The sequence below is a fragment of the Pyrenophora tritici-repentis genome, chromosome 1, assembly GCF_003171515.1.
Source record: "Pyrenophora tritici-repentis strain M4 chromosome 1, whole genome shotgun sequence".
NCBI lineage: Eukaryota > Fungi > Ascomycota > Dothideomycetes > Pleosporales > Pleosporaceae > Pyrenophora > Pyrenophora tritici-repentis.
The window spans coordinates 1,765,769-1,780,016 of record NC_089390.1 but is presented as its reverse complement, the minus strand read 5'-3'; the positions used below and the strand labels follow the sequence as shown (position 1 = coordinate 1,780,016).

Genomic DNA, 14,248 nt, shown 5'->3' with positions numbered 1-14,248 from the left:
GTACGGGTAATGGTAGGGGTTCATTTGCCAGCTCTTCTGCGACTGTGGGGATTGGATGCCTCGAATTTGGTGTACTCGGTAACGTGATGAAAGAAGCTCTCGAATGTTTGTGAAATGATGAAAACTTGCTGAATCTTATTGTTGGGTGGGCAAGTTCTAGCTCTTTTCGTAGGACCGCTGGGTATCGAGGGATTGCTTTCCTCCATTTCCTGTTTGCCAAAAGTCCAGGCTTGCAATCACGTCGTTACCGATTTCATCTTCGTACGCGTATAGTATCTGTGTCGTGTTAGCGCTTTCGTCCAGTATCAATTCATCAGATACACATACCTCTCTTGTTGATGTGTGTAACCATCTTATGTTCTTGGCTGTAATAATGTGAACCAGACCACCGCTCTCCATATGTCGGATTTCGATGAAGCTAGGCTCGAAAGCCAAAATGTAAGGGTTGAAGATTGCGAAAGCCTGGGGCGTGCCTTCCCAGGTAATCTTCCAGTCCGGTCGTGCCCGCCAGCCATTGCGGTTGACAAAGAACGAGTAGTCGGTGTAGCAAAGCAAGAATTCTCCTCCCATGCGCTCGATGTGAATGGGCTTGATGTTTTCTTTCCGCACGACAAAGTCGAGCGATGTATCGGCCTGATCAAGAAGCGATTGTGTTTCGAGCGTCTCGAGACTGACCACTTCAAATCCACGCGCACAGCCAACGCAAAGCTTGGACCGCAGGAAGTGTATCGATGTGGATTCGGTAGGAATGTAAAACTCCTTGTAAGGCTTCAGTTGATCTGCGCCGCCCGTAGAGAGCATCATCTTCGCAAAGCCAGACTTTTTGTTCTTGTTGCCCATCTGTTCCTTTGGTTCGTACACCTTGATCGTGGTCGAGAGCGCGGATGTCTTGACAGCGGCAACTAGTTGTTGTCCCAAACAAATGCCAGCCTTGAAAAAGTTGGCGTGGCAAATCTTGCGTGGCCGCTTGACCATTGCTTGTGACTCGTCGGGCTCCAGGGCATCGGTAGAGTATGAGTAAAGAGTTTTGTCGGCCAAGACAAGCACAATGGCGTGTTGTTCCAGGACTTCAATCTGGGTAACGCCCTTGCAATCCAGCACACGACGCGGCCGTATCGAGGCATCTTTCGGCTTCCGTTCCACAACATAGACACCAGCATCCGTACCCAGGGCCAGCTTGCGTCCACCATCGAGAGGGACAGCACACGTGACTCTGATAGTCGGAGAGAAGAAACCTTCGTTGACAATAGTCTTTGTGAAGATGTTGCTACGTTCTCTCAAGGTTCGCTGCTGTGTGTCAATGTGCTCCATCCACTTTTGCTGCGAAATGGGGGTGCTGGCAAATAGCGTCAACTCGTAACCGCCTTTGCCGAGATGCTTGAATGTGATGGGGTATCCTTGTTGCTTGGGATCGTTGTTTCTTGGTGTTGCAGCGGCAATGGCTTTGCCTGCGATCAAGTTTGCTGACGGGCGTTTTGCGATGCCTAGCTTGGGATTGACTTCCTCCATCTGAGTGATTACTAATAGCTCGAGCGGTATAGGCTTCTTGTAAACCTTTTGCTCTTCGCGTTTGTTCACAGTCTTTGCGCGTACCAGTAGGACTGCATGATCAAAGAGGTAGCAAGTAATGTCGCCAGTAGTTTCGGTCGGGGTCTTCTTCAGCGTGCCCTTGAAAACCAGCTGTCGGTTCTCGTCGGTCAACTTCAAGTCGACAAATTCGCCAGGCCTAAACTTGAGATCCTTGTTGAGCTGCATCAGGTTGAAATGGTTCTCCGCCTTTCCAGACTCAACATTGACCTTGGACAAAGTTTCCTTGATGATCTTGATGACCTTGGGAATATCTTCCTTGTCAGGATTGTCGTCTGCTGTGTACTTGACAATATTCTCCAAGAGTAGCGGGTACCTAGCCAATCTCGTTGTTGGTTTGGTGAGATAACCGTTCAGCTCCAGCTTTCGCGATTCTTTCATCCTCTCTACTTCGTCCACAAACTTGGCAAAGCCAGTATTTGTGCGTTTCTCATGCTCAAACTCGTACTTACCGAAGAGCTGGTTGGCACCGTACTTGATAAATGGCGCAAAATGCGGCACATATTCCAAGAAGATATCTCCAACATTCCGAACGACGGCTTCCTTCTGCTGTCGCCTGGTGAGCTGCTCGGCCATACGGGAGTTCACCATGTAAACCTCTTGACAGTTTGAGAATACAGTCCGGACGAATTTTTCGCGACGGTGCTCGGGGATAGGCGATGTTGCCGGGTTGCGCAGGGGCTTCATCCAGAAATCTCGGAGGTACTCGAGATCCTTTACGAAATCGCGCTCGGTGTACATGAGTTCAGAAATGACCTCCTGCCTCTTCTGCTCCTTCTCAGATACGCTGTCGGAAATCTCTTTTGGAACAGTGTTGATCCACAACTTCTGTTCTTCATTATCTTTTTCTTCGTGCAAACTTGCCCTAGACTCCTCGCGTTTGAGACCAGGCTGAATGCGCATGTTGAGACGAGCTTGCTGCTCCAGGCGGCGGGGACACGCAATGGAATAGCAAAGACGGTCACGAGTACATGTAGGAGAATAGCACTCTGTGAGGAGAGTGAAGACACCATTAATCTCCGACTTGTCCTCGACCATGGTCTCGCGGAACTGATAAATCTCATTGGATGAGTCGCGCAATCGGTGGGCATATGTCACGTCATGGAAGAACTTTTGCGCGTCCAGAGACCTGCCGAGGAGCAGCGCTAGATTGCGATCCGTCGTTTTGATGATAAACGAGATGAGATCGACAGCATCCGCGCCAGTGAAAGCCTGCTTGTACACGAGGCCGTCCTTCTCTTTCTCTGTAAGGCCCACTCTATCCTGAAAGGTTTCTGCGACTCGAGACAAGAGGGCGGGATAGACTAGAGGCGCGCGTCGCTGGGCGGGCGCTTGTTGACCGCTAGGTGTCAATGAATTCATCGACTGGTTAGAAGTCCTGTTGTTGCTGGAGTTGCTGCCCATGGTTTGGGTGGAATCAGGACGCGAGCTCATGGAAGACATGGTGCTGGTACGCTCCGAGGGAGGCACAATAGTGGATGCCATGGACATGGTCCGCGACTGGCTCTGTGACTGGTTTGGCATGCTGCCCTGGCTGACACTTCTGGGATTTGGTGGCAGTCCCCTATCCTGAGGGTGGCCAGGCGGTACCATGTCATTCCCGCCCGATTCTCGTCTTCGACTTGGTATGATTCTTCCACTCATGGTCTGCGTGTGTTCGGGGTCTCGTGTATACGAGGTCATGGACATGGTCCGCTCATCAGGGCGCTCCGGCACCACTCGGCCCTGGGCTGTCGTTCTTGCCATGTGGTTCATGTATGGCTGTTGACGGAACGTGTTGGCCTGGGATGGATGCGACGGACCGCCAGGGGTGAATTGTGGACGCGGGTTCAGTGCTAGCGATTGTGAGCGGTACGGGTCTGCGTTCATAGCAGGACCCGGAGGGCCGGGAAAGCGATTAGGGATGGGTTTGTTGTACGGGGGCTGACCGACAGGCGTTCGGGGGTCAAACCGCTGGGGCTGGCCGTATGGCTGGCGCTCAGGGCGAAGGGGTTGTGGCAAGTACTGTGGCTGCGGCTGGCGCTGCTGCTGCTGCTGCGGCTGCTGTTGTTGTGGCTGCTGCGCTTCAGGATATCGCGAATTTGGGCCGTAACCGTTCTGCACGGGGCGGTTGTAGCCATTCTGCGGATCCATGGGGCGCTGCTCCCCGAAGCCGGGTCCCGTGCGCCCATCGTACGGCGGTTGAGGGCGTCGATCGTAGCCATTGACAGGCTGACGCATTGGCGGGGCGCGCTGCATCATGTCAGCCGTCTGGCTGGACATTGTAGCAGCCCGATCATTCATGCGCGGATGGGACTGCGAAGTCATCGTCTGCGAGCGGCCAGCCATGGCAGGGTTGGCGCCGAAGATGTTTGTAAAGGCGGTTTCCCTTGCGCCTGCGGGCTGTCCAGGGCCCGGACCGCGCGCAAAGTCTGGCCGCTGTTGGTTCCCGTAATCGGCCATGTCTCTATCTTGGACAGCGTTGCTGACCTGTCGTGTGCATTCGCCGTGCCGGTTTGGCGGGGAGCGGGCTTTTTCGTCCTGGACTTTCGGCCGTGTCTTGGGCGTCTGGGGGGCAGTAGGGCGTCTCTAACGGCGGGGCGAGGGCGTGGAAATGGGCAGCGCACGTCGTTACAAAAGTCCTGGCGGTGCTGCGATATGGCGAGCGAGTGCGAGTCGTGTGTAGGTGCCGGCGGGGTGCAAACGAGAGTGCACGAGTGCGAGCGAGCCCAGGGCGATTCTGACAGCTGCGATGACGCCGCCCAGCGAGGGGCCGGCGAGGACGGCGTAAGTGGTGAGAGGTTGATGTCTTGTAGAAGATGGCGGCTAGCAATGGGCGAAATGCGTGGTAGCGTTGGCTGAGGGAAGCGCTGCTGGCCGGCCTTCCTAGCAGCTCGCGGCGTTGTCGTGGGAGAATGGCGGTGGTGCAGGTGTTGGACCGCCCTATGCTTGGCGCCGCCATCGTCGCCGTCCTCACCAAACCACTTGCTGCATCCTGTCCGTCTTGGACGCATCAACCCCGACCGCAACCCCGACTCGACCTTCACCGCGTCCTCCCTACCCTTTGCTTAGCTTACTACTGCTACGCCCACGGCAGCATGTCTTCAAATGAGCTCGCGCCGAGCTTCGCGCCCTTCTTCGGCATGGTGAGTGCACCGGACCCTGACGTTGATGATGATGATGATACTTTGATAGCTAACAGCACGTAGAGCGGAATCGCCTTCGCTGTGAGTAGCCCAACCCCTTTTGGCCGTCGTTCTAATATACCAACCCACGACAGATGATCTTTGGATGTATGACGCCCCGACGCGTAGTTGGCTGGGTACGAGCTAACAAGAGCAGGCGCCGGAGCTGCGTATGGAACAGCTAAAGCTGGCATCGGCATTGCCGGTATTGGTACATACAGGCCGGACCTGATCATGAAGGTACGAAGCGCTGGCAGGTGCTAGAGGAGCTTCATCCAAGCTAACCACTTGCCCAGTCGCTCATTCCCATTGTCATGTCGGGTATCTTGGCCGTCTACGCCCTCGTCATATCAGTCCTCATCGCCAGCGACATCAAGCCACCACCAAACAACACGTACTCGCTATATGCTGGATTCATGCACATGGCAGCCGGTCTGTCGGTCGGGCTGTCGGGCCTGGCTGCGGGATACGCTATTGGAATCGTAGGAGATGCTGTAGGTCGCGTCGTGGAAACAATACGAGGGCATGCACTAACATGCGCAGGGCGTACGCTCCTTTATGAGCCAGTCGAGAATCTTTGTCGGCATGGTGCTCATTCTCATTTTCGCTGAAGTATTGGGACTCTACGGGTATGCATCCGGTACACGACGGACCAAAGCATATATATATATACTAACCTCTGCAGACTTATTGTCGCCCTCATTCTCAACACCAGAGCAAGTGGCTGAAGCGGCACGGAGAGGCAAATTGTACGACTAGCTGGTGTGGTGTAGAAAACAGTAGGACGCGCATGCAACAGACGGGAGTTTACACGGGAGTTACTGTGGGCAGATTCTGCCCGGGCATGAAATGTATTTAAAGGCTGAGATTAATGCATAGCGGCAGTTTGGTTCGTATTGAAGTCCAAGTACCAAACTAGAGAGTGTTGGCGGGCATTTGCACATGCATGTGAGCAAGCAAGCTGTCGGACTCGGGCGTCGACGCAACCATGCAGCTCTTCGGCTTTGTTGCAGCTTCGGCTTGCGGCTTACGGCTTGCAAGCTCCCCACGCCGGCTGCGTCATGTTTTGGGGGCATGTCAACCCCCCGCCATGTCTGCACACTGCTGTGCACTTAGCACGACTTTGTTGCGCCCGCTCCCGCTCCCTTGCACCAAGTCTTCAAACCACCCGCCAGCATATCCATGGTTGACGACTGCCACCAGTCCGGTCGCACCGCCTAACCGCACCGCCTCGGTCACGATCCATCCGTCTGATTATACGTTTCTACGTTTGCTGTGTGCTGCCATGTGGTGTCTCTGCTGCTGAACACTGAACTCGTGCCCCCCAGACCCGGAAACGACCTTGGAACCCCCCGCTCCGACTACAACGCCCGCGACTGCTGTTGTTGCACGCCGCCGACCTGCCGCCTACCATGGCGACTACCTTCAAGAACATGCTGCACCCCGTGCAGCACCACCGCGACAAGAAGGACGCCTCTTCGCCCTCGCATGCCGGCCCGCTCCACGACCGCACCGACTCGGCCATGGACAAGCCGCGCGAGGAAGAGAAGCAGCACTTGGCGCAGTGGGAGGCGCAAAAGCACACGCTGAGTCCCGACCAAATCGACATCGACCCGGAGAAGAAGCCCGTGGGCCATTCATCCAAGGTGTTGCGACAGGAAGACTTTGAGTTGATCAAAACACTGGGCACGGGTGCGTGCGCATCTTGAACCATGACCGACGACGAGACTGGATGCATGCTGACCATGTGTCAGGTACTTTTGCGCGCGTGTGGCTGGTGCGATTAAAGGACGCAAAGGCCGGCGACGAGAACAAAGTTTTCGCCCTAAAGATCCTGCGCAAGGTAGACGGTACGTTTATTCCTTGTCTCTTGCGCTTGTCCAGCTGCTCAACGCCCTCTTCTCAGTCATTCGTCTCAAGCAGGTCGAGCATGTTCGCAACGAGCGCAATGTCCTTGCCAAAGTCGCAGGACACCCCTTCATAACCACCATGGTCGCCAGCTTCCAGTCGCTCGACTCGCTGTACATGGTACTTGACTACTGCCCCGGTGGTGAGGTCTTTAGCTACCTGCGCCGAGCGCGACGCTTCAACGAACCCACTTCCCAATTCTATGCCGCCGAAATAGTTCTCATACTCGAATTCCTCCACGAAAGAGAAGGTGTCGCATACAGAGACCTCAAGCCCGAGAACATCCTCATAGACGCCGAAGGTCACCTTAAGCTGGTAGACTTTGGGTTTGCTAAGAAAGTAGATAATAGTACGTCTGACGTCACTACGGCTAGTTTCCCAAAACTAACGGCTGGACAGGAGAAACCTACACACTCTGCGGCACTCCCGAGTATCTGGCTCCCGAGGTCATTCGCAACACAGGTATATCATGCATGACGCTGTGTGGGGATATGCGGCTAACACGCATGCAGGCCACGGTACTGCCGTCGATTGGTGGGCTTTTGGCATTCTAGTATACGAATTCCTCGTTGGCCAACCACCCTTCTGGGATCAGAACCCCATGAAGATCTACGAACAGTACGCTTTAGTGTTGCTGGGCATTTGTGCTTATCCTAACTCGCTGCAGAATCGTAGAGGGTCGTGTTCGCTTCCCTAGTGCCATGTCTCCTACAGCCCGCGACCTTATTTCTGGTCTCTGCACAGTCGACACGTCGAAACGTCTCGGCAACGTCGCCGGCGGCGCCCAGCGTGTCAAGCAACATGAATGGTTCAAGAACATTGACTGGGAGAAACTATACAACCGCGAAGTACAAGGCCCCATAGTACCACACCTAAGAGGTCCTGCGGATACACGAAATTTTGACGAGTATGAACCCGAGTCGGACAAGAGAGATCCGTATACCAAAGAACTGAGCGATAGATGGGAGGAGAGTTTCAGGGACTTTTAGTCTTTTACAGAAAAACAGTCTAGGGGACGACAATGATCCCCCAAAAGACACACGATAAGAGGTGGAAAACAAGCATGGCAATGAGGCGGAAACATTGGATAGGAAATTCCCATGTGCTGATGAAGAAAGCTTGTTACATGAACTCTGATGATGAAGACGATGATATTTGGATATCGAGGACGTTTGGGGTTCATGTTTTCGCGGTTATCACAGGTCCTGTTGCTACGCACAAAGTGTATACGTGCTGTTGAAAGGCTGTTGAATGCCTTACGTAGGATACGCCTGGCGTGATGGAGAAGCTAGTCGTTTCAATATATAGCTTAGTCTGTATCTATCAATTCGAGGTGCAGCGCCTCGTGGAACTTCTATTGAAATCGCTGAGTTGCAGTGATAGATGGTTGCGTGGTTAAACGTCATCTCATCCAGACACGTGGCTTGCGGGCGCGATGACAGCAGCAGTCTACCACGGATCACATCTAACCGCCACCCGCTTCGTCTTTATGCAGAACTTCCCGATTTGGTGTAATTTGCGCCCGGTACGTCACGTGGGATTTAAGTGGGGCCCCCGATCGACGTCGGGTGGACCGATGGGGAAGAAGAGACAAGCCGCGGGCCAGGGGGACGTTTTGTGCAAGCGGCGAGGCGGGTTAACTTTCTTTCCATGATATGGGGCCAGGCAAGGGATGGAGCCGATGGTGATGGCTGTGATGGGGTTGGTAGTTATCACCGTGTTTGCATTTCGAGTTGCCTTTCAGGTACACGGATCCCGGGGCATCACAAAGTCCGCTGAGTTACTCCGTCCTTGGAATGGACGTCAACTACACAATGCATATGCAACGTCGGGCCGATGGAATAGCCCAGTTGGACATTGGTTAGGTAGGTGTTTATATACTTATGTATAGGCCTTCCTGGTGGTTTGGATTGTACTTTTGATTCAACATCTTTATTACGCTCTTACATTTCCCGCTTTATACCCCATCAGCTGTCTTTGAGAGGTACCTAGTTTCTAACCTCACGTTTTCATTTCTCACACCACCATACCACCGTCTAAACAATGGCTCCAACCAACCGAGCCGCCTGGCTCACCGGCAAGCAAGTCCACCCGCTCGTCGTCTCAGAAGCACCCTACACACCGCCTGGCGACAACGAAGTCGTCGTAAAAACCGGCGCCGTAGCCATCAACCCCATCGACAGCATGAAGCAACTCATGGGCGACAACATGATGGGTTGGGTAAAATACCCCTTCACCCTCGGCGAAGACGTCGCCGGTGAAGTCGTAGAAGTCGGTTCAAACGTCAAGCGCTTCTCCCCCGGCGACCGCGTCATCGGCCACGCCGTAGGTCTCGACTCCCGCAGCAACAAATCCTCAGAAGGTGCATTCCAAAAATACGTCGTTTTACGCTCCAACCTCGTTTCCCCCATTCCAGACAACCTCCCTTACGAAAAAGCCTGCGTGCTCCCCTTGTGTCTCTCCACCGCTGCCTGTGGATTGTATATGAAAGATTACCTCGCCCTACCGCACCCGTCGGTGAAAACACCAAAAGGATCCGCAGGCCAGTACTTGCTCATCTGGGGTGGATCTACATCGCTAGGTTCCAACGCTATCCAGCTGGCCGTCGCATCCGGGTACGATGTCATAACAACGTGCTCCCCCCGAAACTTCGACTACGTGGAGTCGCTAGGAGCATCACAAGTATTCGACTATAATGATGCCTCCACTATCCCGTCCATCATTTCTCTCTTAAAAGACAAACAGCACGCCGGTGCCCTCGCTATCGGCCCCAACAGCATGGGATCCTGCATCCCCATCATCGCCTCTACCCCAGGACGAAAATTCATCGCGCAACCCTCACTGCCGATGCCCAACGTTGTTCCACCAAAAGGAATGCAGTTGGTGAGCTTCATAGCGGGGTTTGTGTGGTTCAAACTCAGTACGTTTGTGAAATGTAAGGTGAAAGGTGTAGGGTATAAGTTCATCTGGGGAAATGATCTCATGGTTAATGAGGTAGGCAAAGCGGTTTATGAAGATTTTCTGCCGGTGGCGTTGAGTGTGGGAAAGTTTCAAGCGAAGCCCGAGGCGGAGGTTGTGGGGAGGGGGTTGGAGAGTGTGCAAGAGGGGTTGGATAGGATGATGAAGGGAGTTAGTGCGAAGAAGTTGGTTGTTGTTTTGTAGGGGGTTTGGATGGGGGTTTGTGGTAATGGTAAGGGGGTTTAGTCTACCTGAGGTGAGAGGAGGTTTCGTTATAAATGGTTACTTTTTTACTATGTATTTGTCACGGGGCACTACAGTAGTCGTAGTACAACTTAAAGTTCATGTAGGTATCATGAAAATGAAAAACTCGCTAAAGCTGGTTATGAAATATCTGTTCCTCTGATAAGTCAGAAATCTATAATTGTGTAGTCTGTTTGGTGAGATGTATCTAGGTAGCGTTTACGGCGTTACTCCGCTTCTTCTCATGGTGACCAAGCCGTGGCGCTTACTAATCGTATTGCTTAGTCCCTCTCTTCGACTCCATCCCGCAGCACACGGATATTTATATTAAAATTGTTGGACCTTACCTCCTGCATTCAGATTTCAAGCTGTAGTTACCTCATTTGAATATCCGTTCTCACCTTCGAGCTCGCTTGAAACATTCCTCTTCCTATCATCATCATCATCATCATCATCATCCACCCCCCCAACACCCAACCCAAGCAATGTCCCCCTCCCCCTCCACTACCCGTCTCCCCATGAAAATCGCCATAATTCTCTACCCCTCCTTCCAACTCCTCGACGTCGCCGGCCCCCTCGATGCCCTAAACATCCTCTCCTACACGCATCCCCTCACCCTCTCCATCGTCGCCGCCTCCCTAACCCCCATCTCAACTCAAACAGCCGCCGGCACGCAGCGCGGCAGCGTGTTCGCTCAATCCATCGTGCCGACGCATACGTTTGAGACAGCTCTGTGGGATTGGGATGTTGTGATTGTGCCTGGGGGTTGGGGATGAGGGGGGAGGGGTGGGAGGAGAGAATGAGAGGGGTAGGGTGGTGGCTGGAGGGGATTCTAACACAGGGACTGAGAAACGGGGAGGATAAGAGGCCAAAGTGGGTGTTGACGGTTTGTACTGGGAGTGAGATTTTAGCTAGGACGGGGGTTTTGGATGGGAGGAGGGCTACTTGTAATAAGAGGGCTTTTAATGAGGTAGGTAATCTTCTTTGTTCTCACATACTCCTCTCTCCAACCCAACAACAACCACTAACCATTTTTTTTCCACAGGTAAAAGCCCGTCACCCAAACGTTGACTGGATCGCCAAAGCGCGCTGGGTCGTCGACGGCAGATACTGGACTAGTTCCGGTGTTTCAGCAGGCATGGATCTGACATACGCATGGATAGGCTATGTGTTTGGAGAGGACATGGCACAAGATATCGCAGATCGGAGTGAGTATGTTAGAAACACTGATGCGGGCGATGACGGCGGGTTTGCCGCGAGGTGGGGTGCTGTATAAATCCTGGCGTCATGAAAAAAACGGCTTGCACGAAAGAACCAGCCGAGTGTCATGAATTGCTTCACAGTGGGTAAGCAGCTAATAGTTTTGCCTGGCAACTACAGTGGCCTTCTTATACTAGTATGTCAGGTATTCCATGTCACCCAGGTGGAATCATCAAAAGACGGTTGCACGAGCCACCATCAACATCAATGTTCAAAAGCATACATCACGATGCACGTTGTTTATAACCGCCGCCTCACTAAGCCAAGGTTCCACGATCTCCTCGATCCGCTGGGTCCAATTGTCCTTCCACTGCAAGCCTCGCCAAGCAATAAAGTATTCCCAATAATCCGGGTATCAAGCCGCGTCTTCCCAATCTATTAGACTAACTGTGAACCCCTCTGAAGCATCCTGGTGTACCATGATGTTCTCCCTTTGCAGATCGGAATGTGTGAAGATAGGCTTATGCCCGACCAAAGTTTTTCCGAGATTTCTCTGATAAAAGTCCGCTCTCAAAACCCACTGATCCAAGTTGTGTTGTCGAAACGACCGTAACCGCTTCACCAGGGCCGCATTAAGTTTGTCATCAGAATCAACCGGACCACAGAATTCCCTCTCGTAATCTTGGCTGTAGAAAATGTGGTGGTAGAAACGGTCTTTAGTGACACTACCGAAGAGAGGAGCGGGAATAGTTCGGATAGATGTGATGATTTCGTTTAACTGAGCACATATGTCGGTTTTCTTAGAGTCTGTGAGCTTAGGCCATAGGTAGTTGAGTTGGACGCCTGGCATGCGCTGCATGATTAGGCAGACGTGGTTTGTGTCTGGCATACGGTACATTGTATAGAGTTTTGGTAATCTGGGGCTGGCGTTCAGGTGGTGTTTGAGGGATAAGAGTACCTGGCCTTCATTCTTTGTTACACCGCGGCCGTATTTGACGATGAAGTGAGAATCGACCGCAACCACGCGGTGATATTGAACATCGTCCTGGAATACGGTTGCTGATTCTGAGAATTGAGATTCGCTAGGTTGGGGGGCCGGTAGTAGGTCAGGCGATTTTTGGTAAGGTAGTTGAGCAGGCGCCCAAGCCATGGTGTGCTCGAGCTGTAGGCTCCGTGTGTACACAGGTGTAGTAATATGATGTAGGCGCCAGGTCTTCTTGCATAGCTGGTTGCTCCAGTTTACGCAGTTTACGCAGTGGTCTCGTGGATTGTATCATCGTGGAGAGATGGGAATGTCCAAGGTTATCCCCTCGCCAAGCTAGTATTACCGAGGTGCAACGCGCCATGAGTGACGCTGTTGATTGAGCTACCAAAATACTAACACAATTTATATTGACTTCAGCCCACGATAATTTCCCCGAGATAAATGAGGCTGTGATTGAAGCATTCGTCATGACTTCAGGTGCACAAATTGTAGGAGATCTAACTAGAGTGAGACCGTATATTCATCCTATCATACTATCTAGCGTAAAGATAACCAGAAGCGGTTTTCTACTAAGAACCAAAGTCATGGTAGTTACTACAGCTACATCAAGAGCAAATCATACCACAAATTCTCTCCTCAAACCATAGGATCCATACGCACCCCTCTCTCATCCTGCTGCTGCACAGTAAGCATCTGCCTCGCTTTATCAATCCTTTCCTTGGATAAGATATAACTACTAGGAATATGGCCCTTCTCCACCATGGCAGTCTGAACTGCACTCAACTCCCGCCCCTCTAACTCTCCCAACACCATATCAACGATAGCCTTCCCGCAAAGCGTGCCGTTTGGCATCCCGTGACCAGTGTAGCCACCACAGAGCCACAAGCCTTCTTTACCAGGCACCTTGCCTACCCACGGGTGGTCGTCGCGCGAATACCCCATGATACCAGTCCATTGTGCGGCGGCCTGGAGTTCTTGAAGCCCTTCAGTCTCACCATCTAGCTCGAGCACTTTCAATAGGGCGCCACGGAGATAGGCGGCGGCGCCTTCGTCGATTATGCTGTCGTCTGAGACACCTATGCTAGGGTAGTTCCCAGCTCCGCGACCGCCGCCAAACATGAGATGGCCGGCGGGATTGGGAACGCCTTCGTAGGGGCGTTGGATGAGGTAATCATCATTGTTGGCGGGCTGGCCTAGAGCTGCGACCATACCGTAGGAGTTGGGCAGGATGGTTGAAGCTTTCGGGGGGTAGAGAGCAGACATTTCACCACGGCAGGGAACGATGAGGTCGGCAAAGTGGGGCAGGATGGCTGATGTATAACCGTTGGTTGCAAGGATGACGGTCTTACTGCTTATGATACCGCGAGCTGTATGTAGTGTGTGCGTGCCGTTGGCAGATGTGATCTCAGTGACGGGCGTTGTAGTCTGCAGGTTAATTCGGCCGGATTTCACCAGCTTCTTCAGGATAAAGGCGACGAGCTTGTAGGGCCATAGACTTGCAGCTCCCTCACTGAGAGTCGCCCCAACACAATCAGACGCAACGCGGTGTTTCTTGAAGTCTTGCTTGTCTTGGATAACAGTGACGTGGCGGGCTATCTCGGGTGCTACCTCCCGGAGATGGTTTACTTGTTTCATAGTCTCTTTCAACGCTTCTTCAGTCCAGAATGTGCGACAGCCGGTCACATCGCGCCACTCGCAGGGTACGTCATTTTCTTGAATGTATGATCGTACCGCGGCGACGTTCTTTAGTTCGAACTCGGCTACTTCGCTGCTCCGATCGAAGAGGAGAGGTTGGCAATGTCCGCCGTTCTGATGGCAGCAGTATCAGCAGGCTTCCTTGACCTACATCAACAGGGCCAACTCACCCTTCCCGTCGCACCCCAACATGCTTCTCTAGCCTCAAGCACCACGATGCTCTTTCCATTAGCCCTCTCATCCTCAGCAAGAAATCTCGCTGCACTCGTGCCTGTTATACCAGACCCCACGATAACAACGTCGGCCTCAGAGGGCAGATCATCCGTCGTACGATGGCCGAGAAGAAACTCATCGGGCTCGCTATGCCAGAAGGAATCGGTCGACTTTGGCGTCGGGAGGGTTGCGCGTTCATGTCGCATGATGGTTCAGACGGTACCTGTGTAAGTAATCCAGCGTGAGTATTGCTCCACAGCTGCTTACCGTAGACGCCATTTTATATGCAAGCACT

General features: G+C 52.8%; 8 protein-coding genes across 8 annotated transcripts; 5 read left to right on the top strand and 3 right to left on the bottom strand.

Moving 5' to 3' along the window:
* Positions 1-156: 156 nt before the first annotated feature.
* On the bottom strand, positions 157-4,029 carry PtrM4_007010 (ROM1, RhoGEF, Guanine nucleotide exchange factor for Rho-Rac-Cdc42 GTPase; the record flags this gene model as incomplete). Its single annotated transcript, XM_066102829.1, has 3 exons — positions 157-276; positions 328-3,422; positions 3,681-4,029. 3 exons carry the CDS (start codon positions 4,027-4,029, stop codon positions 157-159), a joined length of 3,564 nt encoding a protein of 1,187 aa, XP_065965031.1.
* A 635-nt stretch (positions 4,030-4,664) lies between these two features.
* On the top strand, positions 4,665-5,479 carry PtrM4_007000 (uncharacterized protein; the record flags this gene model as incomplete). Its single annotated transcript, XM_001930693.2, has 7 exons — positions 4,665-4,712; positions 4,776-4,793; positions 4,847-4,859; positions 4,909-4,991; positions 5,048-5,245; positions 5,295-5,380; positions 5,437-5,479. The coding sequence occupies 7 exons, from the start codon at positions 4,665-4,667 to the stop codon at positions 5,477-5,479; spliced, it is 489 nt and encodes a 162-aa protein (XP_001930728.2).
* Positions 5,480-6,163: 684 nt separating this feature from the next.
* Positions 6,164-7,648, top strand: PtrM4_006990 (SPS1, Serine-threonine protein kinase; the record flags this gene model as incomplete). The annotated part of the gene is made up of 6 exons (XM_001930692.1): positions 6,164-6,443; positions 6,506-6,601; positions 6,658-7,008; positions 7,059-7,121; positions 7,172-7,277; positions 7,327-7,648. The coding sequence occupies 6 exons, from the start codon at positions 6,164-6,166 to the stop codon at positions 7,646-7,648; spliced, it is 1,218 nt and encodes a 405-aa protein (XP_001930727.1).
* A 1,054-nt stretch (positions 7,649-8,702) lies between these two features.
* Positions 8,703-9,821, top strand: PtrM4_006980 (Qor, NADPH:quinone reductase and related Zn-dependent oxidoreductase; the record flags this gene model as incomplete). The annotated part of the gene is made up of 1 exon (XM_001930691.1): positions 8,703-9,821. One exon carries the CDS (start codon positions 8,703-8,705, stop codon positions 9,819-9,821), a length of 1,119 nt encoding a protein of 372 aa, XP_001930726.1.
* Positions 9,822-10,345: 524 nt separating this feature from the next.
* Positions 10,346-10,636, top strand: PtrM4_006970 (uncharacterized protein; the record flags this gene model as incomplete). The annotated part of the gene is made up of 1 exon (XM_001930690.2): positions 10,346-10,636. The coding sequence occupies one exon, from the start codon at positions 10,346-10,348 to the stop codon at positions 10,634-10,636; it is 291 nt and encodes a 96-aa protein (XP_001930725.2).
* A 362-nt stretch (positions 10,637-10,998) lies between these two features.
* On the top strand, positions 10,999-11,136 carry PtrM4_006960 (uncharacterized protein; the record flags this gene model as incomplete). Its single annotated transcript, XM_066102828.1, has 1 exon — positions 10,999-11,136. The coding sequence occupies one exon, from the start codon at positions 10,999-11,001 to the stop codon at positions 11,134-11,136; it is 138 nt and encodes a 45-aa protein (XP_065965030.1).
* A 339-nt stretch (positions 11,137-11,475) lies between these two features.
* PtrM4_006950 (phosphotransferase family protein) lies at positions 11,476-12,210 on the bottom strand (the record flags this gene model as incomplete). The annotated part of the gene is made up of 1 exon (XM_066102827.1): positions 11,476-12,210. The coding sequence occupies one exon, from the start codon at positions 12,208-12,210 to the stop codon at positions 11,476-11,478; it is 735 nt and encodes a 244-aa protein (XP_065965029.1).
* Positions 12,211-12,681: 471 nt separating this feature from the next.
* On the bottom strand, positions 12,682-14,159 carry PtrM4_006940 (FAD dependent oxidoreductase; the record flags this gene model as incomplete). Its single annotated transcript, XM_001930689.1, has 2 exons — positions 12,682-13,854; positions 13,911-14,159. The coding sequence occupies 2 exons, from the start codon at positions 14,157-14,159 to the stop codon at positions 12,682-12,684; spliced, it is 1,422 nt and encodes a 473-aa protein (XP_001930724.1).
* Between the last annotated feature and the right edge of the window lie 89 nt (positions 14,160-14,248).